This window comes from Myotis brandtii, unplaced genomic scaffold (assembly GCF_000412655.1).
Source record: "Myotis brandtii unplaced genomic scaffold, ASM41265v1 scaffold782, whole genome shotgun sequence".
Classification (NCBI taxonomy): Eukaryota; Metazoa; Chordata; class Mammalia; order Chiroptera; family Vespertilionidae; genus Myotis; species Myotis brandtii.
Window position 1 is genome coordinate 2,674,508 of NW_005371138.1, and position 21,258 is coordinate 2,695,765.

Genomic DNA, 21,258 nt, shown 5'->3' on the forward strand with positions numbered 1-21,258 from the left:
TCATAGTTCCCTGGGGCATGGAAGTATTTGTCTGAGTTTTTGTAATTGGCTTCTCTCATGTCGGAGTAGCCTCTCTACATGTCTTTAGTCCCTGGAAAGGAAGGAAACTGTGAACTGAAGGTAATCACATCTTGGCGTAATAGAGGAATAAAACATTTCCTTCCCACTGATTCCAAGACTTCAGTCATCGAAAAGCCCTTGGAGACTAACTATATTGTGATGAAATAAATATTTCTTTATTTTTCACTTCTTTAGTGAAAAATAACACACCATGCAAATAACACACCATGAAAATCACACACCATGCAAATTTTATTCTGTTTGGCTCCACTCTAAGTTCTGTTGCTACTTTGTTTTGGCTGAGTGAGGCGTGTAAAGGAGAGGTAGGGTGGTCCTGGAGGGATGTTTGCTTTCACAAGGAACCTCAACATGGAAAGATGCAGGGAACAGATGTGAGAACAAATGTGATTCTGAGGGAGGTTCAGAAGCACAGTGCTCCCAACCTAGTCAATGGGAGACACTCATTCCAAAGTGAGGACAACTGGTACTGAGTACATCTGAATGTCTGGGCACATTTGGCACTTGGGCAACTGTCAGAGTTCAATCATCAGGTGATAGTGAGTTCCCTTTAAAAAAAAAGGCATTAAATAAATGGGTGATACATGCAATGTAAGGTCAACTGACCCACCATCTCTAAAATTCAGTGCCTCCCAATAAAATGGGTGAGTATTGCCTCCCTCAGAGTGGTTACACAGAACTGAGAAAATACTGTATAATGTCAAGAACATTGTAGGTAGACAATATACTATCATTTTACTTCTCTGGTCCTTAGGAAGAGGGGGCTGAAGAAAGTAAAGGAATGAAGTAAGATGAGCAGGGAGTCATTGGCAGAATGAATTTGATCAAACTAAAATTAAATGGTAAATGCCCTGGCTGGTGTGGCTCAGTTGGTTGGAGCATCACCAAAAGGTCACCAGTTTGACTCCCAGTCAGGGCACATGTCCAGGTTGTAGGGTCAACCCTCAGAGGGCAACTGATCGATTTTTCTCTCTCTCCCTCTCTTCTGAAATCAATAAAAACATTTTAAACAAATAAAATTAAATGACCAAACTTTAATAACTTGTTAGGAAAAGAGAAAAATCTAATGTAGAGTTATAATCATGGTTTATGTAATTGCCCCATGAGATAACTGATCTTCATTTCATATATGTCATTTTTGGACATTAGAAAACACAGTTTTGTTGAGAGGTATGACATTTTTACTGTTCTTATACACTCTGAGTTACTAATTTAAATAGATCCTTTTGGTCCAGACTTGCATAACAAATATTTTGAAAATGTCTGGCATTTTTCATCACCAAGGAGCAGCAAAGCGAAGGTGGTGGCTCTCAGCCTTTAGTGTACACAAAATCAACTGGGTGCTTAATAAAAGCTAGATTATACACTCAGCCACAGAAATTGTGGTTCAGTGGACCCAGTCATCTGCATTTCACAATGCACCCCAGACGCTATATGATTCTCATGCAAGAAGACCTAGAATAACCTTTTGAAAAACACTGATGTAGGCGATGAAAAGATATTTTCAGCTGGCTTTATGAGAATTTAGAATTAACAGCAAACTCTTAAGACAATTACTCAGAAACTACCACAAGAAAAAAAATGCAAACTATAATTCTGTGAAATAAACAAATGTTTGCCTCTTTACTATGGCTAGTGAGGTGTGTATCTTTAGGTATTGGTTTCCTGACCAGATCTCAGCCACAACAGAAACATCACCAGGCATTGTAGGGAGAGAAGCTCTGTAGAGTTGCCTTTGAAAGGCACCACATCCCCACTATTACCAGTTTGCTCAGATAAAGAACAGAATGTGTGTTCAGAAATCCCCCACTCTTCCACATGCAGTATTGCCTGGGAGGCAGTCTAGTACCGTGGTTCATAGCAAGGTCTGGAGATCTCAATGATCCAGATTAAATCCTGCTCTACTTAGGTTTCTTTTTTTAAAATATATTTTTATTGATTTCAGGGAGGAAGAGAGAGGTGGAGAGAGATAGAAACATGAATGATGAGAGAGAATCACCGATTGGCTGCCTACTGCACGCCCCTGCTAAGGATCAAGCCTGCAACCTGAGCATGTACCCCTGACTGGAATCGAACCCAGGACCTTTCAGTCTACAGGCTAACGCTCTATCCACTGAGCCAAACCAGCGGATTTCTTGTTAGGTATCTTACTCTCTTTATGCCTCAGTTTCTCTGTTAAGAGATAATGGTACCCACATCACAGGAGTAAAGGATTAAAACATGAGGATGAAAACAAGTTCATTTGTACATTAAAAAAAATCAGAACAGTGTCTAGCACATATTAAATGCTCCATTTGTCCTGGTTGCAATAATTAAGTGGTTGGGGAGTGTGAATACTCCCCATATGTTTAATACATCCACTTCATGGCTGACACAAAGAAATGGCCATCCCTGATTGCCATTAGAGGGCAGTAGAGGGCAACTTATATTTAGGGAGGCACCTCTGAATTGGCCATCTCTCCATCACACTTGCAGAAAGTTGGGGGTCAAACCTTATGTGCCTACCAGCCTGGGGATCCCAACAAAAGAGTCCAAAATGTGTCCAGGAAACCCTAGGGAACACCTACCGTGAAAACAGTGTTCTACCCAGTCGTGACCTTCGCTTGTGGGAATGTGGCCTCTGCTCAGGTGAAACCTGGGCGGGGTCGGATGCAGCCTCCTCTAAGCCCATGCTTGGGTCCTTACCTTGACCAGCTTCCCTGAGGAATGTTCTCCATCCTTGGCTACTGACGCCCAGGAGCAGGCAACAGAAAACGATGATCGTGGAAAGCTTCATCCTAAGACAGAGAGTCAAGCAGACACAACCAAGCATGAAGCAGTTTTGCCTCTTTTTTTGGTCATGTTGACCTACCCAACCTTCCAAAAATAAATTCCACTCCATCTTATATTTCTATATCAATATCTATCTACATATATAGATGAATATATATTCATCGTATAGATGGGTAGGTTGTGCTTCAGTTCTACATGTTCTTCTGACTCGTTAACCTCACAGTGATTTCCTGTATCAGACCATACAATGAGCTTTTTGTACAAACCAGTTTCAATTCCAATCATCCCCTGCCAGCCCTGAATCCCAACTGGACAGGAACTATCCCAAAGGCATTTGGAAGTTTTGTGACTACCCTACCTCTCTGTCACATGAAATGAGTTAAAGAATCCATAATTATTGTAGGATACCTGCTCTATCATCCCTACCTCACACAGAAGACACATATGACAAAATCTCTACCCCCAAAGTATTCCCATCTGGTGAAATCTAATCGTCAGAACAGTAGATTCAGGAGAGATGCAGAGAGCTGTGGTGCAGCACAAGAAAGCTGGTGGAAAAAAGAACTCCAAAGAACCTGGACATGTTGGAAAGTTCTAGCACCTCCCCTTGGCTGTTCGGTGCTGCTGACACCCCTGCTGAAGCTGAGCTGCCTGTGCCGCCGCCTGGGAGCTGTGCCTGGTGCTACATATACTGACGCTTTGCTAGTGGGACAAATGGCAAGAGAGGTTTGAAGCAAAAATTATAATGTGGGAAATTCCTCTTGGTCAGAACCCAGCATCCAGGACACGATGGTTATTTTCCACACACATCTCAGTTTCCCAGATTGTGCAACCTGGCAGCTTTCAGGGATGTAGCAAATTGGGGTTTTCTGCCCATTTTCAGTCTCACACCTGGTGAGAAAGGTAGTTTTTCCCCTAATGTATTGACATTTGCTGTGAAGGGTAAACAATATTAGAAAAGAGATTTGATTGCAGAATGTGAGACTACAGGGCAAGCGGAACAGCAGAATGGGCTCCATTGCAAGAAGACAGCTCAGGATGAAGCTGGGACCCTAGGGTGCAGGAGGAGGGAAGGAAGGACAGACAACCCCCGAAAATAAAACTTCCAGCACCCCCGTAGAGTGGACTCTGCACTGGAAAAGGGAGTCCTCCAGACTCAAGTGTGCTCACCATTGGTTGCTATGGAAGGTACTGTAACCCAGGAACGTTGTACTGTAGTGTAGAAATTTGCTACAATGTTGTGCAGAAATGACACACCATTAAAATGATCAGGAAATGGTCCATTGGCCACTAAGTTGTCAGAATAGAAGAATCAGCAAGGTTGAAGAGAAAGCTGGGGTGCAGCATAAGAATGCTGGGAGGGTGCAACGCTAGAGAATGGCAGTTTCAACCAGAAAAGCCAGACAGGGTTAACTATGGGAGTTTAGTAAAATAATCTTGGGAAGAAATTTCATGCAGTTGCTAACCTTGAGATGGAGTCCATAGTCCACTCACCTGCCCCATCCCTACACCTTCACTCAAAGGGGAAATTTTAAAGGCCTTTGAATTTCCCTAGAGAAGAAAGGCTGATGGATGTGCAACGGGTTAGAGACGAGAGTGGATAGCTCTGGACCGTCCTACACTAAGCTAGAGTAGGGGACAGCAGTAGGGGTCAGAATCAGTCCAGGGACTGCTAAGTCAGAATTTGCCTGTAGTGCTTGATGAGAGAATAGGAATGTGGGCAGTAGTGTGCAGCCAATTTCCAGAGCTTTTATTGCAAAGCTGAAACTTTCTACCCATTAAAGAACTCCTCATCTCCGCCTCCACCCAGCCCCTGGAACCACCATTCTACTTTCTGTCTCTATATTTCAATACTACTCTAAGTATCTCATATACATGGAATCATACGGTATTTGTCTTTTTTGTGGCTGGCTTATTTCACTTAGCTTAATGTCTCAAGGTTCATCCATGTTGTAGCATGTGTCAGAATTTCCTTCCTTTTTTAAAACTGAAGAATATTCTATAAAATGTGTATACCACATTTTGCTTATCCATTCATTTATCAATGGATACTTGAGTTGCTTCCACCTCTTGTCTATTGTGATTACTAGTGTTATGAACATGGTTGTACAAATATCTCTTTGAGACCCTGCTTTCAATTCTTTGGGGTATATACCCAGAAGTAAAATTTCTAGATCATATGATAATTCTATTTTTAAAGCTTTTAAAATTTATTTTTTAAACGTTATTTATTTTTTTATTTCAGAGAAAAGAAGGAAGAGATAGAAACATCAATGATGAAAGAGAATCATTGATTGACTGCCTTCTACAGGCCCCCTTGTGGGAATTGAGCCTGAAACATGTGCCCTGACTGGGAATCGAACCAATGACCTCCTGATTCATGAGCTAATGCTCAACCACTAAGCCACACCAGCTGGGCAATATTCTATTTTTAATTTTTTAGTAACTGCCATACTGTTTTCCATAGAGTCTATGCCATGTTATATTCCTGTCAACATTAGTTATTTTTTTTTAAGAGAGTGGAAGGAAGGGAAGGAGATAGAAAGAGAGAGAAACATCAATGTGAGAGAGAGACACATCCATTGGTTGCCTCCTGCACGCACCCCGACCTGTGGCCTAGGATTGAACCAAGGTACGTGCCCTTGACCGGAATGGAACCTGGGACCCTTTGGTCCACAGGCTGATGCTCTATCCACTGAGCCAAACCGGGTAGGGCTGTTTGTTTGCTTTTATAGTAGCCATCCTAGTGTTCATTACGTAATATTTCATTATGGCTCTTATGTGCATTTTCCTAATGATTAGTGATGTTGAGCATCTTTTCATATTCTTATTGCCATTTGAGTATCGTATTTGGAGAAATACCACAATGAGCATGAGCCCTCTCCCTAGAAGACCTCCCAACTGCAATTAAAAGGGGTTTCTATTTGTTAATTTTTATACTCCCACATTATTGATATGCTGTAACCAGATTAGTGAGGAGATTGTCCAAGAAAGGAGGCTTCACAAAGCTTCTTAGAATTTTGGGAATTGTGGAAAACCTAAGGATTTTGGTCACCAGTGTGTGGCGGCTATGTGCCCCCCACCCCACATTGCTCCTGGATTTAGATGTAGAGTTGTCCTCACTGATAGATAAAACAAGGCCCCCGAGAAAGAGTGCTTGTCTTGGTGTCAGGAAGTGAACTGGAGATCCACTGTTCGAATCCTTGTTCTCTTGAGGCACAGCCTTGATCATGCTTCTTCCCAATCAGGACCTTCCGGTGGCTCCCCTCTGCTTTCAAAATAAAGTCCAAATCCTTGAGCTTGGCAGGTAAGGCCCTCTATGACCTGCTTTCAGCTTCTTAGTTTCAGAGCCTAAGTTTGCCTCTCATCCTGGGTTTTCTGTCTTTTGAACCCACTGTGCACATGGCTCTCTGGTTGTGCCCCTCTGCTCAACCCTGAGATGCCCTTTGCCCCAGTGCCCACCTGCGGAAATTTCACCAGGATCTGTCCCTCTAATTTCTGCAAATCGTTTTTGTGTGTTGTTGGGTCTTTTTTACTGTAAAATACTGATAACATAAAATGTACCATCTTAACCATTTTGTGGCAGAACAAAGGGCTGAAATCTTTGCTCCTGTCAGTAATGGTAACTTCAGAGTGAGGTCAGAGCCACAACCAGCTTTGCCCACCCATCATGTAGAAGAAATCTGGATTCAGGAACTTCCTGGATAACAACACAGACTTACAACACGGAGCTGCTGGGCTGAGATGAGGAGCCTGGGGTTTCCGGACAACCATGGTCTGTGGATCAAATACAGAACACAAGGGAGGCCGGGAAAATCCCCACTTGGTGGTTCTTCCAGAGGCTGAGACAAATACTAACGGGCACAGCTCTGTCCTCAATATGGAGGTTTTCCCAGATTGTGGCTCCCGTCTTGCTCATTCCAGATGGATGATTCTGACTCAATCTGAGTTCAGTTACTGTATTCCCCTGGTGATCGAGGCATATTTACACCTGATGTTTGGAGGCAAAGCCTGGCTCTGGTGACACAGTCTCAGTGCTCTCAGCCCCCTGGCTGTGGAGCTTTTCCCAGTGAACTGCCTGTTTCACGGCCTGAGGCCTGTGCGGCATGCAGAGCCCCAGCTTAGCGGAGCCCTGAGCTTGGCTTAATGCCCTGCTTTCACCATTTTGGAATTTTTAAGAATTTGTGAACAAAGGTCCCACGTTTTTGCTTTGCACGGTTGCCCACATGCTCTGCAAGTGGTCCTGGCTGCCACAGGGGACTTGAGGGAGGTGGAGCCTGAGACGTTGCATTTCTGATGGGACCCGGGTGGTGCTGAAGCTTCTGGTCCCTGACCCCCTCTGAGCAGCAGGGTTCAGTCCGAAGTCAGGAACCTGGCAGGAATCTGAGAGACAGTGCAGAGCCCAGGCCCCTGGCAGGGGATCACTCACCACAAACTTGCATGAAACATAAATTTCTGTATTTCTTAAGCTTCTGTATTTTTCCCCAGCAACTTAGTCTTAATTAACTAAAGGCAATGACGTTGAGCAGTTACACAGCTTGTTCTGTTCTCAGTTTATTTAGACTTGCATAATTTTGGAGAAATGGCTTTCTGTGAGGTGTGCCTGGGAACTGGGCTCCACTGGGTCAGACACCAGCTCCGGTTCTCTGGTTCCCTCCTCCCAGGCTCGTGGGTGCTGATTGGCATGGCCTTCACGCCCTGGGGATTGGAGATGGAGTGTGGAATTAGAGGAGACGACACTATTCGGACTTTCAGCCCAGACCAGGCAGTGCAGCCCGGTCTACACACACAGTTCAGCTTTGAAGTTTAGGGCCAACCCCTTGCTAACAAAAACTTGCTGATCGCCATGGCCTAGTGGCTGGGTTGGTTGGAGCGCCATCCAGTACACCAAAAGGTTGCAGGTTCGAGTCCCAGTAGGGCATATACCTGGGTTGCAGGTTCGATTGATGTTTCTCCCTTCCCCTTTCTCTAAAACTAGTAAAAACATATTCTTTGGTGAGGATTTTTAAAAAGTTGCTTGTCATTATTATCAGAACTTATCTCCATTGGTGACCTTGTGGCTCATATTGTCCTTGGATCCTCTCACCATAATGGCCATCATTTTACCCCAGCTTCTAAGAAACTACTTTTTTTTTTTTTAAGGTTGAAATGACTTTTTAAAATGATTTTTGGTTGTCTGCACTTGAAGCAAAGTTTGTCCCACAAAATTCTTTAGGCACAGTATGGTAAAACTGCTGCCAGAAATAACATAAAGACTTGCCTTTTATCTCTTGTGAGTCCAGTTTCTGAGAGTTGCGTGAGGGCTTCTCTCTCTGGGGCTGGTCAAAGTTTACTGATCTCTCTTACTGCTTCATGGCAGTACCACTGGGTGAGATGGCTTGTTTGCTGCACACCATCACTCTGTAGTATGTATCGTCGAGCTCTGTCCACATCTGGCAAACTGAACCGTCTCATTATCAAAGCATTCATTTCTGGGAACCACTCTGTGGGCAGACCTACTGGGGACCAGCTCATCAGGCACTAGCCTTCACAGCAGTGGCAGGAATGCTAGATGGTGTAGCGAAATGAAAAGTGGTCTTAGAAGCTATGGAGCGTTTAACTGCCTGCTGTGCAGGGAAATTACTTTTTTTTTTGGTAAGATAACAAAAACAAGTTATTTTAAGCATAATATTACATGGTGTGTAGCAGGTATAACTTTGCTGCCAGGAATGCCACCATGTCCCTAACCCTGTCCTAGCCCCATAGCATTTCCTATGCCTCACCTGGCACTGGGCTCCAGGTCAGGGTCCTCTGAGGTGGCTCTGTCTGTGTGGGGTCACAGGGTTCATGGCTGGTTCATTTCACAAGTCCATGGTATTTACATTTCTCTGTCCTTCCCAGTTGCACCTACCTCCCTCCCCTCTTGGCTGACCAGTGCAATTTCCTCTTCTTGCTTTTATTCTCAGCCTGAGATTCCATCAGTCCCTTCATTCCTGAGAGAATGTACTGTGTCCACACCTTGGGGAGGCGTGTGCTATTCTGTAGGCTTCAGAAAGGCACAGGGTATGTGTATCAGACAAGGCTATGCACCCCTTCAGACGCTCTGCCCCTGGGCGTTTCCAGCCACTGCTACAGCGGGGAGTTCCACGCGGCTTTGATCCTTCTCATGCAGGGCAGCCTGACAGCACCTGGCTTTGAGGCTGCTCCATGACTTTGTACATCCCGCCCCAGGAAAACTCACTGGGCACTCACACGTGCACAGCAGTGAAATGTAAGCAAGTGAACATTCGAGGGCCCGCCCCTGACAATGGCGATGGAAGCCGGTTGATAGGTGCTTGTATTTCACTCCCGGGGATCGTGCTGGGTCACTTTCTACTCTGTCCCTCGGAAGTTCCTGGTGGGATGAGCTCCAGCTCTGAAGCTTTACTCGTGTCTGACTCTATAATACGTCCTCATGTTGGCCTTGCTCTGGCCCTGGGTGGCTCCCAAGTCTGTCACTCCTGCTCCCTGGAATGGTTTCCCAATGAAATAGCTGGGAACCTGGGCTAAGAACTGTTAGGTCAGTGGTTCTCAACCTTCTGGCCCTTTAAATACAGTTCCTCATGTTGTGACCCAACCATAAAATTATTTTCGTTGCTACTTCATAACTGTAATGTTGCTACTGTTATGAATCATAATGTAAATATCTGATATGCAGGATGGTCTTAGGCGACCCCTGTGAAATGGTTGTTCGACCCCCAAAGGGGTCGCGACCCACAGGTTGAGAACCGCTGCGTTAGGTGGTGATGGGAGAGGGAATGTGGTGAAGTGGGAGAATCTCCTTTTTGGCGGGGGGGGGGGGGGGGTGATTTATTACCTGGACTTAATCTGTTATCCAAGATTAAGGCTGTGTTGTCTCTCCCCAAACACAAAGGCTTCCTTACCCTCCCCCACTCTGGTGTCCGCAGATCCCCTCTGCTGAACCCCTTGACCTTCCTGCTTGCAGATGAACCCAGCTCATGACTCGTTGAAGAAAATACTAAAGGATCTTCCATCTCTAATTTCTAGGCAACCCTCCAACTCGACTGGGGTACAGGGGAGGATGACATGTCCCCACCTACCCAATAGTGAGAGACCCAAGGGCCTGAAATATCAAGGGGATAGCCCACCTCATGGTCCAGGCAACCTGATGCCCATAGAGGGTCCAGCAACTGACACTACCTCCCATTTTGAGCTTCCTTAAGACCATAAACGTAAGTGTATTATGCTAAGTGAAGTAAGCCAGTCAAAGAAAGACAAATACCATATGGTTTCATTTATACGTGGGAGCTAATATACAAATAAACTAACAAAATAGAAACAGACTCATAGATACAGAGAACAGACTGACAGCTGTCTGAAGGGAGAGGATTGGGGACTGGGTAACAAAGATGAAAGGATCAAGAAAAAAAAAGCCCTGATAGTCAGAAAACAGTGCAGTATGGTTATTACCAGAGGGAAGGAAGGTGGGGGCAGGTAGAAGAGGGTAAAGAGGAAATAAATGGTAATGGAGACTAGACTAGGGGTGGTTGACACACAATACAATATACAGATAATCTATAATAATAAAAGCATAATATGCTAATTAGACCAGACAGCTGACTGACCTTCTGGATGTCATTCTGGACATCCTTCTGGAAGAAGCTGTAGTGGCGGGGGGGCGAGGCAGAGGCAGTTAGGGGTGATCAGGCAGGCATGCAGAGTGGTTAGGGGTGATCAGCAGACAGGTGAGCAGTTAGGGGTGATCAGGCAGGCAGGCAGAGTGGTTGGGGCAATCAGGCAGGCAGGTGAGTGGCTAGGGGCAATGAAGCAGGCAGAGTGGTTAGGGGCAATCAGGCAGGCAGGCAGGAGAACGGTTAGGAGCCAGAGGTCCCGGATTGTGAGAGGGATGTCCAACTGCCGGTTTAGGCCTGATCCCTCCTGCACCCCCCCATGCACGAATTTTGTGCACCGGGCCTCTAGTGTATTATAGAATTTTACACTTGAAACCGATTTAATTAACCAATGTAACCCCAATAAATTCAATAAAAAGGTAGATTATGGCTTTTAAAAAGGTAGATACCACATGCAATACTGCCCTGGCGGGTTTGGCTCAGTGGATAGAGTGTTGGCCTGCAGACTGAGGGGTCCCAGGTTCGATTCCAGTCAAGGGCACATGCCCAGGTTGCGGGTTCGATCCCCAGTGTGTGTGTGGGGGGGCATGCAGGAGGCAGCCAATTGGTGGTTCTCTCTCATCATTGATGTTTCTGTCTCTCCCTCTCCTTTCCTCTCTGAAATCAATAAAAATATGTATTTTTAAAAAGCAATACTAAAATAAAATTATATATTCCTTAAATAGTGATACATGACACAAAAAAAACAAGAACCTCATAATCATTCTACATTTCAGTGGAGGGGAGGAGGCATGGTGACTATAGGACATTCTCGTGTTAGTAGGGGGTCCGTGTTGTAGTAGAAAGAGCCCCGATTCTAAGGTCAGAGAGAACTGGGTTTAAACCCAGCTTCCAGAACGCCAAGGCTGTGTGGCCTCCATAAGTATATTAATTTCTGCGGGCCTCCATTTCCCTCTTCTGAAAAGGGACGGTAATTCCCAGGTAGCGGGGTAGTCGAGGATCATTGGTCATACAGCAGGTGCTCAAGTCTTGTTTACCTTCCCAGGGGCACCAGTGGACAGTCTCTGAGCACAGATAAGACTGTCGCTGCAGCCTGGGGGACTGAACACGCGCTAATGAATGGAAGTGACTGAGCCTTTCCTTGAATTTGTGACATGTAGACTGTAACCCTGAACTTGCTGACCCTCATATTGCCTGTGGGTTGGCTGGCAGGAACCTCAGTTGTGCTCTGGCAATCTGTTCATCTCCTCTTATAAGGACACTAATCCTATCAGACTAGGGCTCCACTCTTACAACTTCATTTAATTTTAATTACTTCCTTAATCCCAATACAGCCTCCTAGAAATTAGGACATCAACATAAATTGAGGGTGGGGGACATAATTCAGTCATTAGTGAAGCAGGGGGTCCCTCGGGGGTGAGGATGACGGAGCCCCAACGCGCTTGGGCGTCTGCATGCACGACTCCGGGGACCAGGTTCAGTGACGCAGATCCGTTTTATTGTGGAACTACAGGGGTATATATAGCATGAGGGGACCAAACAGAGGGAGACACGTTGCTATAGGCGACCAATGGCTGAAAGGCTGGGGTACTGTGCACGTGGCTCTAGGAGTTAGTTCAGGCGGGCATTGCTACTTCCTGGTGTGCCGAGGAAGCATGTCATGGTGGAGTGTGCTCACACCATTGCATCAGCCGCAGCGCTGAGACATACTTCCCGAGCTCTAATACAATTAGCACTGCCCCTTCCACCGGCGGGTTCCAGGAAGTTCAGCAGCTTTCTTCCTCCTGCCGCCACCTGCACTGCATCCAAGTGCATTGGCAGGAACCCAGCCGCATTCCCAGGGAGTTCAACTACATCCTGGGTAGTTTCTGCCAAGTTTCATGGGCACCTCATGGGGAAGTTCTTGTTTGTCAGCTCTGGTTTCTGACACCTAGCAATCGTTATCAGCCTTCCGATGGGCTAGAGACTTTCCAATGAGATCTACATCTCAGCCCTGTGGAGCACCCTTTCTCAAATTTATTCCTTCTTGTATTCTTTGCTCCTTCGTAGTTAATACTATTAGTAATTAATGGTCCTGCATCAAAATTTCTCTTCACTATCAGTTCCACAATGTGAGGTAGTTAAGGTGAAGAAGCTGTGAGGAAATATTCACACATGAGAGGGCATTGCATCTGCATTTAGGCTCGAAATAAGGCAATAAAAACAGAGTAGAGGGAACTCCTTTGAGGCATGTCTTAGGTGGCACAGGCAGAAATTAGTTAATAATTGGATTTTCGGATGCTGCTGAGAAAAGTTGGTAGATTCTGGAGCAGGATCCCATGGACCAGTCCTCCCAACACTGTGTCCTCTACCCTCAGACAGAGACCACTGCCCTAACTGGTTTGGCTCAGTGGATAGAGTGTTGGCCTGCGGACTGAAGGGTCCCAGGTTCGATTCCAGGAAAGGGCATGTACCTGGGTTGCAGGCACATCCCCAGTAGGCGGTGTGCAGGAGGCAGCTGATGAATGTTTCTTTTTCATCGATGTTTCTAACTCTCTATCCCTTTCCCTTCCTCTCTGTGAAAAATCAATAAAATATATTTAAAAAAAAAAAAAGACAGAGACCACTGAGGGATAAAAGTCAGGGGACTAAGACAAGGCCCTGGGGACTGAGATGGTGAGAGACACCATTGACAGGGAGTGAGTAGAAGCAAAAATGTAACCAAGAAACCCGGAGAGAGGAGCAGGTCTGACTCAGGGAAAGGTGTCTAGTAGGGTGTATGCACTGTACAACGCTAAGATTGTCCCCTACACCCAAACACACAGGCACAGGCTTGATCTTCCCATGGGTGTCCATCCATCACCCTCAACACCAAACGAGTGGTTCTTATACCAAAATATTACACAAAATTTTCAACATTCAAACTCTTGAGCATTTATTAGACAGATATCATGTGCCCTCTGTTAGCATCGGGGGATGTAGAACTCAATGACTTGGGGTCCCTGCCCTTAGGGGCCTCACAGCCCCGTCTCCTGAGAGCAGAGAGAAGGAGCTCAGTACTTGGCAGGCAGGCCGGGAGGTCTGAAGCGATTGGGGTCTTTGCCACTCCGGCCCCATCTGTTGGCTTCCTGGTCGGCAATTCGGTCCGCCAATCCATGACCGCTGTCTCCATGCTTAAGAAGGTCAGTGAGTCTTGGATAAGTCTCTCTGGCATCACTGGAATGGAAGAGGGCAGGTAGGAGGTGAATCAGGGGCTGAGGAGAAGCAGCCCCAGCCTCCCCTTTCCAAGGGATTAATGACTCTGAGAGGAGCCTGGAATGAGGCTAAGCACTGTTCCTGCCTGGGCACAGCCCACTCAGCCCCGGGGTGACCCCCTCCCACTGGGAGAACAGCACCCATAGGGGAGAGTGGGAATCAGTCCTTGGCCCTTAGTTTCTCTTTTGTGGGACATGCTCACAAGCCATTCTCTGGCTCTGCTGACAGCCCAGGCCCTGCGCTGGGCAGGGATGGAGAAGGTAGAAGGAAGAACATGAGGAGGAGCCCACAGCCCCAACAGAGTCCTTCTCTAGGGCCTACACCATCCTGATCCTCAAAGTCAGCCAAGCTCTGCTCACCCATCCAGCATCCCCAGGAGCCAGGTTACCTGATCACTTTAGCAGCCCAGGCACCGCCAGGTCCCCTTTGGGCAGCGTCATAGTTCCCCCGGGCGTGGAAGTATTTGTCTGAGTTTTTGTAATTGGCTTCTCTCATGTCAGAGTAGGCTCTCACCATGTCTTTGGTTCCTGGGATGGAAAGGACATGGCACAGAGATATGAGGTGAAATATCTGAGAACTGTGACACCCTTTAGAGAAGAATTAAGGGATGAAAATGGACCACTGACTCAATATCACCCAGTGGTCACAGCACCCTGGAGACCACAGGTTGAGAAGAACATTCTCCAGGCTGAGTTGGCTTCCCCAGGTGACTCTAAGGAGAGACATTTCGGTGGGGGCACAGCTAGGTTGTACCTGGTGGTCTGATGCCTGTCATGCTATCTGTGGGCTCCAGCTCACTGAGGCCTCTGGGGCATATGTTTAAAGGAGACAGGGAGGCCAAACATTACAGAACAGGATTTCAATGTCAGCACTGCTGAAATTTGGGGCCAGAGAATTCTTTGTGTTCAGGGCCTTCCTGAGTAAGGTGGGAGGCTCCCCAGCATCCCCACATCTCTGCCCAGTAGGTGCAGCAGCCTATCCCCATGTGACAACCAGCAGTGTTTCCCACATGGCCACATGTCCCCGGGGCACCAAGGGGCTCAGGATCAAGAACGTCTGGTATATGGAGGAAGCTACATAGGCTAGTGTTCAGGGGACTCGCTGAGCCTGGTGGTGACATGGGAAGCAGATTGTGAGAAAGGCACAAGGGAACAGCACTTCTGCCTGATGCCTAAGAATCGGATTCTTGCAGACAGAATGCAGGGAATCCTGAAGTGAGTCCCTCTGGGGTCCCCGCTGGGGTGCCTGCCCAGCCTGGGCGAGGGGCTGATGGCTGTTTGCAGGCTGGCCATGCCCCCCAGTGACCCAGGCCCTCAGCCCCTCCTTCAGCAGCAGCCAGGCACACCAGGAGAGTTGGTCGCCCTAAATTGCATGGAAGTGCTGAGTTCCTAGAGGGGGCTCAATGGATGTTACTGGTTGCCTTTTGGTCAGTTAAAAGGCTGGAAGAGGCCCTAGCCAGTTTGGCTCAGTGGATAGAATGTCAGCCTGGGGACTGAAGGGTCCCAAGTTCAATTCCGACCAAGGGCACATGCCTGGGTTGCAGGCTCAATCACCAATAGGGGGATGCAGGAGGCAGCTGATCAATGATTCTCATCATTGATGTTTCTATCTCTCTCTCTCTCTCTCTCCCTTCCTCTTTGAAATCAATAAAAATATAAAATAAATATTTTTTAAAAAGTTTGGAAAAGGGTAGGAAACAGACTAAAGCAGGGGCAGTGTACCTGACTATAGGAAGCCCCAGCAAGAGCTAAGTTGCAGGTCTCACTAAACTACCCAGTTAGGAAATGGAAGGGAGGGAGAAGCAAGAGAGGGGGCGAGGGGAGGAGGGGAAGAAAAGATGGATAACTTTAATCATACTTTGTGCAGTTGCTCTGAGGGAAATTGTATACCATTTCAATACCTATTGAGTCTTCTAGTCAAACTTACCTTTCACCTGGGAATGATTGTCCTTTCTCTAGTAACTGATTGAAATAAGTCCTGCGGTTTTTCCATGTGTTTGATGAAAAGCTCCCAAAACACCCAGCACATTCTACCACAGGGGGCAACATAAACTAATACAATAGCCCCAACCCTGAAGGGCTCTCAGGTGAAATCCTAGTGGCCTTGGGTTCCATCCCCCATACCCCGCAAGAGACTTTACCGTCATAAGCCTGCTCAGCGAAATCAAACAAGCCCAGGCTGCTGACTTCCAGGGCCAAGCAACAGAACACGAGGCTGGTGAAAAGCTTCATGGTGCTGAAATGAAAGGTGAGGGTCAGAGAGATGCAGGCAAGATTGGCACACCTCCTTTGGGATTTGTATGTCAAAGACAGCCCGGCTGTGCATTTCCATTTGTTCTCAGAGACGCTGGCTGCCCATCTAGGAAACATTGCAGTAGGACCTCACTCAGAGCCACGGTCCTCGATTCTGAACCCATCAACCCTGAACCCAAGACTGTCTAGGAGTCACCAGGTGGCACTGAGGGAGCAACAGAACAGTTAGGACCAAACCCCCTGAGCAGCCTGTTATGAGACCAGAAGCATTACCCTGTGCACTCGGCCGGCACAGATCACATGCAGCACAAATGCAGAAGAGAGTAATTATTTTAAAAGAATGTTTTCTCTTGCTTGAAAGAGAAAACAGAGTAAGGTGTGTAGAGCAGGCCCTGCTGGGAGTGGTCCCTCACCTGGTCTCTGGTGGAGCCCAGCTGCTGGTCCCTGCCTGCTGGGGACAGCTGGCTGCTATTTATTGATGCTGAGCCCTCCCTGCTGGAGGAGGGGGGTGGGAGAGAAGCCAGATTTGGCACCTGTGGAAAGTCCCTCTGGATCATTTCTCTTAAAAAGGTACAAAGGACACTTATTGGACAGCAGTGGTTGTCTTCATGCACAGGTCATTTCCTCATTGTGTAACCCTGAAGAAACACAGTAGACTCGCTCTGCCCCAAAGCCACGGGTCAGGGGTGCCTCTGCTGTCAAAGTTGAAGGGGCTAAGGCAGGGCCCCCTGGATGTGGAGAGGAAGGGTGAGGGGCTCCAGGATGGGGCACCCAGGCTGTTGGAAGATGTGCAGTTAGGGGCCGTCTCCTCCAGCCAGGACCTTGCCTTACTTGTCATTCCCTCAGGATGGTCTCTGCATGGTCAGATGGTAGATGTGTCAGAAATGAAATCCCTTTTGAGTTCATATCTAAAGCCCTGAGCTTCAAAACTGACAGTTAGCTCACCAAATCTCCCAGGTGCCCTGGAAGGTACTTCCACCACAAACAGGCCTGCTCAGCTGGCTCAGCCATGAGGAAGTGTATTATCTGAGCGGGCTCCCTTATGTTATTCCAGGAACTCTGCATGGTGACATGTGGTTACTAGACTTATGGTGACCACATTATAAGGTATCTAAATGTCTAATCACTATACACCTCAAACTAATATAATATTATATGCCAACTACACTTTAATTTAAAAAAATCTTTCATTAATAAATAAAAATAATCTGGCTTCCTAGTTGTGGGCAATCAAGTGGTGGGACCTTTGCTTCCGCTCACCCCGCCTCATAATGGGAGAGGAAGCGTTTAGATGCCAGGAACTATCAGAGCCTGGGGCAGGCTGCTCCACAATATCCCACAATGGTGTATTGATTCCTTTGAATTAAAGTCACTTGACAAGCAGCCAATGCAGAAAGGGATGCCAACCCTGCCTTATCTCCCTGGATGCAAAAATAAATCTCCCCTGTACAAGGTACCCTCCCTGCTCCAGGGGGCTGAGAGAGACACCCTTAACGCCAGAGTTCAGGAGAGCCTGTACATACAAACCCTGCTACTTCTTTACTAAATTATTACCCCAGCCCTAGCTGGTTTGGCTCAGTGGAGGTTCCCCATGTCTGAGCGGCCTGTGTGAAGCTGAACTTGACCTCAGGAGCACCATCATCACGCTTTGTGGTCAATAATGGCTCAAAGCTGATTAATTTCTTTCAATAAGTATAATGAGAGAATCTGTAGTTTAAATTTAAATATTACGTTTCAGCACTTCTAAAACACACATGTTTTGATTATAAATTTCTGAAATTAGGACGTGTCTTACATTCACTAATGACCAGGCTATACTAATGAAATAGTTGTCATTTGCTTTAGGAAAACTTATAAATTTATGTAGGTTTTCCTTTTTGTTTATATACATGAGAGTGATGTAAGATAAAAATCTATGTCTAAGTGGGTCCAAGAGAATTTTCTCAATAAATGTGGAATGAAAATTCTGAGTAATAAGAAACCATTATGTCTTAATTGAATTAACAGCAATTTTTTCCTTGGCGGTATGTAAATAATGATGCGTTTTTTAGTCCTGGTGTCTTAGAGAAATACCGTGTGTCTGTCCTTGTTCTCCCTCCACTAGTTTCCCAGTGTTTTGTGCTAACTTACCCCTCTGATAGTCAGCACAGTGGAAATTCCAAGTATTTATTTTCTCCCAAGGCTTTTCATCGTATACCATGATGACTAATACAGTACTTTATTACACTTTAGGGTCCTAAATTTTTTTCTATGAGAGAACATGTAAAGCATTTCAAGAGAAAATAAATTTATATGATAAAATAAAATTATGTTATTTTTGTTTGTATGGTAGTAGATATTTTGATATGGATTTACATCACTACTGTAAAGTGACTCATTACCATGTCCTGCAAATCAAAAATTGTATCAATCATGCATGCTTTCTCCAACTCCCAAATCGTCCACCCTGATCTGTCAACTTCTAAGCTATACTTCTCTACTTCATTCATCTCAACAAGTATTTAGTAAGTGTATATACTACATGGGAGGTGCTGTGACAGGTACTGTGGATACAGGGATGACATACAAAAAGACAGACGTTCCTTTTCCCTTGGGTTTCCTGCCTACGTGCCCTAAAGTCAGACAAGCAAATGAGCCAACGCAGTGGAGTGTGACGAGTTCAGGAACATCAAGTACAGCAACAGCAAGCACAGCTGGACTCCCACAGGTCTCCTGTCCTCCCTCTCAAATGGTCTCATCCCCTGACCTCACTCTCAATATCCTTTTCCCTTTCTCAGAGCAAGAGACGTTCCTGCTTGCTTTGGGGTTAACCATCCCCTGTGGGCTTAAACATACTGCCTCTTGGGTCCCGTTGAATCTGGTGTTATTCCCCTTTCTTTATCTTTAGTGTCTCCCTCTTTATTAGCTCCTTATAACTATATTGACCTATTAGGAAAGAAAACCATTTTATTAGTAACTAACAAATTAATCCAATCATTCATTCACTCAATAAGCATTTGTTGAGATCCATTATATGCCAGGCACTGGCACGGTACTGGATATTTATGGGTGAACAAGACAGAAATGGTCACTTCTCTCATTGATTTTATACTCCAGGGAAGAAATTGTACCAGAAGGTAATCTAAACAAAAATCAGAAGAATAACCAAAAAATTAATAAAATAATCCCACTTACAGAAATTGTTAAGAAGGAAAGACTACACAGGATAAGCCTGCCAGGGTGATCAGGGAAGGTATCTCTTAAGAAAGAGTGACTTAGGAAAGACCCACAAGACTAGAGAGGTCCAGCCATGTCAACAGCAAGCAGAAGAGTGTCCTGGGTAGAGGAAATGCCTTGTGCAAGGCTCAGTGGCAAATAAGAGCTTGGTTTGCTGGTGGGATTTGAGGATTGTAAGCATGAGTGGGTGTGCCATCAGGTGATGCTGAAGGGTTTCAAGAACAGATAACACTGTGTTGTGTAGGCCAAGATAAGGACTTGGATTTTATTGTAAGGGAAATTGGAATCCACTGAACGATTTTAAGCAAGAATTTTAAGAGAAGTGATCTGATTATTACTGTATGCTAGACTGAGAGGTAGGTTAACTACATGTTTTGTTTTGGTAGGACATTCTAGATTAACCCCTGTGGGCTTAATCTAGAATGGATTAATTATTAATAATGCCACTTTTCATTCTGGAAAAGGAATTGGTTTGGATGATATATTATATGACTAGTTAGACGGCTACTGCATTAAGCCTAGTGAGAAATGATGTGGCCAGTAGCATGGATGTACATGGGATAGTGCCGATGATTACAGATGGATTTTGGAAGTAGAATCAGGACTTGCCAGTGGATTGGATATGAAAGTGAAGGGAAGGGATGGATCAAGCACATTCTCCAATTTCTGGAGTGAGCAACAGGGAGAATGGTCCTGTCATTTACTGAAGTGGAGAAGCCTACTAGGTGAAAGCTCTGGACTGAAATGAGAGTTCACTTTGGGACATGTTAAGTTTGAGATCTCTGGAAGCTGTCCAACCAGACATGTCAAGAAGACCATTGGATATACAAGCATGGAGCTCAGAAAGGAGGTTCTGAGGTGGCGATATAATTGAAGAGCCACCAGCAAATAGATACTATTTACATTTGTTTGAGTGTATCCTATATAATAAAAGGGTAATATGCAAATTGACCCTAATAGCAGAACGACTGGGAATGACTGGTCACTATGACACACACTAACCACCAGGGGGCAGACACTCAATGCCGGAGCTGCCTCCTGGTGGTCAGTGAGCTCCCACAGGGGGAGCTCTGCTCAGCCAATAGCCAGGCTGATGGCTGCCAGCACAGTGGTGGTGGCAGGAGCCTCTCCCGCCTCTTCAGCAGCATTAAGAATGTCCAACTGCAGCTTAGGCCTGCTCCCTGCTGGCAAGTGGACATCCTCTGAGGGCTCCTGGGCTGCCTGAGGGATGTCTGACTGCCAGCTTAGGCCCGATCCCCTGGGGAGTGGGCCTAAGCCAGCAGGTGGACATCCCCTGAGGGGTCCCAGACTTCGAGAGGGCATAGGCCGGGCTGAGGGACCCTCCCGAGTGCACAAATTTTTCTGCACTGGGCCTCTAGTAGAGAAATAAAAAGTGAGAGCCCAGAACAAAGTCTGAGGACACTTAGAGTTTGGAGGAGATGAGGTAGACCCAGCTAAAGAGATGAGAAGGAAAGTAGTCCTGGCCTGAGTTTCTCAGTGGTTAGAGATTCAGCCCAGGCACCTAAAAAGTCTCAGGTTTGATTCCTGGTCAAGGGCATGTACCCGGGTTGCAGGTTCGATCCTGGCCCCAGTCAGGTTCTCTGCAGGAGGCAACCAATAGATGTGTCTCTCTCACATTGATGTCTCTCTCTCTATCTCTCTTAACGCCCCCCTCTTCCACTCTCTTTAAAAATCAATATCTTCAGGCCTGGCCAGTGTGGCTCAGTGGTTGAGTGTCAACCCATGAACTAGGAGGTCAGGGTTCAATTCCCGGTCAGGGCATATGCCAGGATTTGGGGCCTGATACCAGTAGGGGGCATGCAGAAGGCAGCCAATTAATGATTCTCTCTCATCATTGATGTTTCTATCTCTCTCTCCCTCTCCCTACATCTCTGAAATCAATAAAAACATATTTTTAAAAATATATATCCTCAGGTGAGGATTAACAAAAAAAATAGAAAAAAAGAAACACCAGGAGAGTGTGATATCACATTGTTTGCGGGTAGTTTTTATCGCGCGCTAACAGGTGGCTCTACTACTTACAGTCAACGTAAAACGTATAAATACGTTTCCCGCATACAATGAGATATTATAAA

At 46.1% G+C, this 21,258-nt stretch overlaps 1 protein-coding gene and 1 pseudogene across 2 annotated transcripts in view; both read right to left on the bottom strand.

Annotated features, from left to right (window-relative positions):
• Window positions 1–2,854, bottom strand: part of LOC102253165 — a 3,537-nt pseudogene extending 683 nt beyond the window's left edge.
• A 10,546-nt stretch (window positions 2,855–13,400) lies between these two features.
• LOC102245392 (serum amyloid A-2 protein) overlaps window positions 13,401–21,258 on the bottom strand; it is an 18,157-nt gene continuing 10,299 nt past the window's right edge. The window contains exons 1-4 of one of the 2 annotated variants that reach the window (XM_005883323.1): window positions 16,360–16,406; window positions 15,835–15,929; window positions 14,083–14,221; window positions 13,401–13,655 (exon numbers count right to left, since the gene is read on the bottom strand). In XM_005883323.1, coding sequence (XP_005883385.1) covers window positions 13,493–13,655; window positions 14,083–14,221; window positions 15,835–15,925 — 393 coding nt within the window. In that variant the 5' untranslated portion in view covers window positions 15,926–15,929; window positions 16,360–16,406 and the 3' untranslated portion in view covers window positions 13,401–13,492. Of the gene's footprint in view, window positions 13,656–14,082; window positions 14,222–15,834; window positions 15,930–16,359; window positions 16,407–21,258 lie in introns of those variants that run through there. The other variant, XM_014530962.1, reaches the window with a different exon arrangement.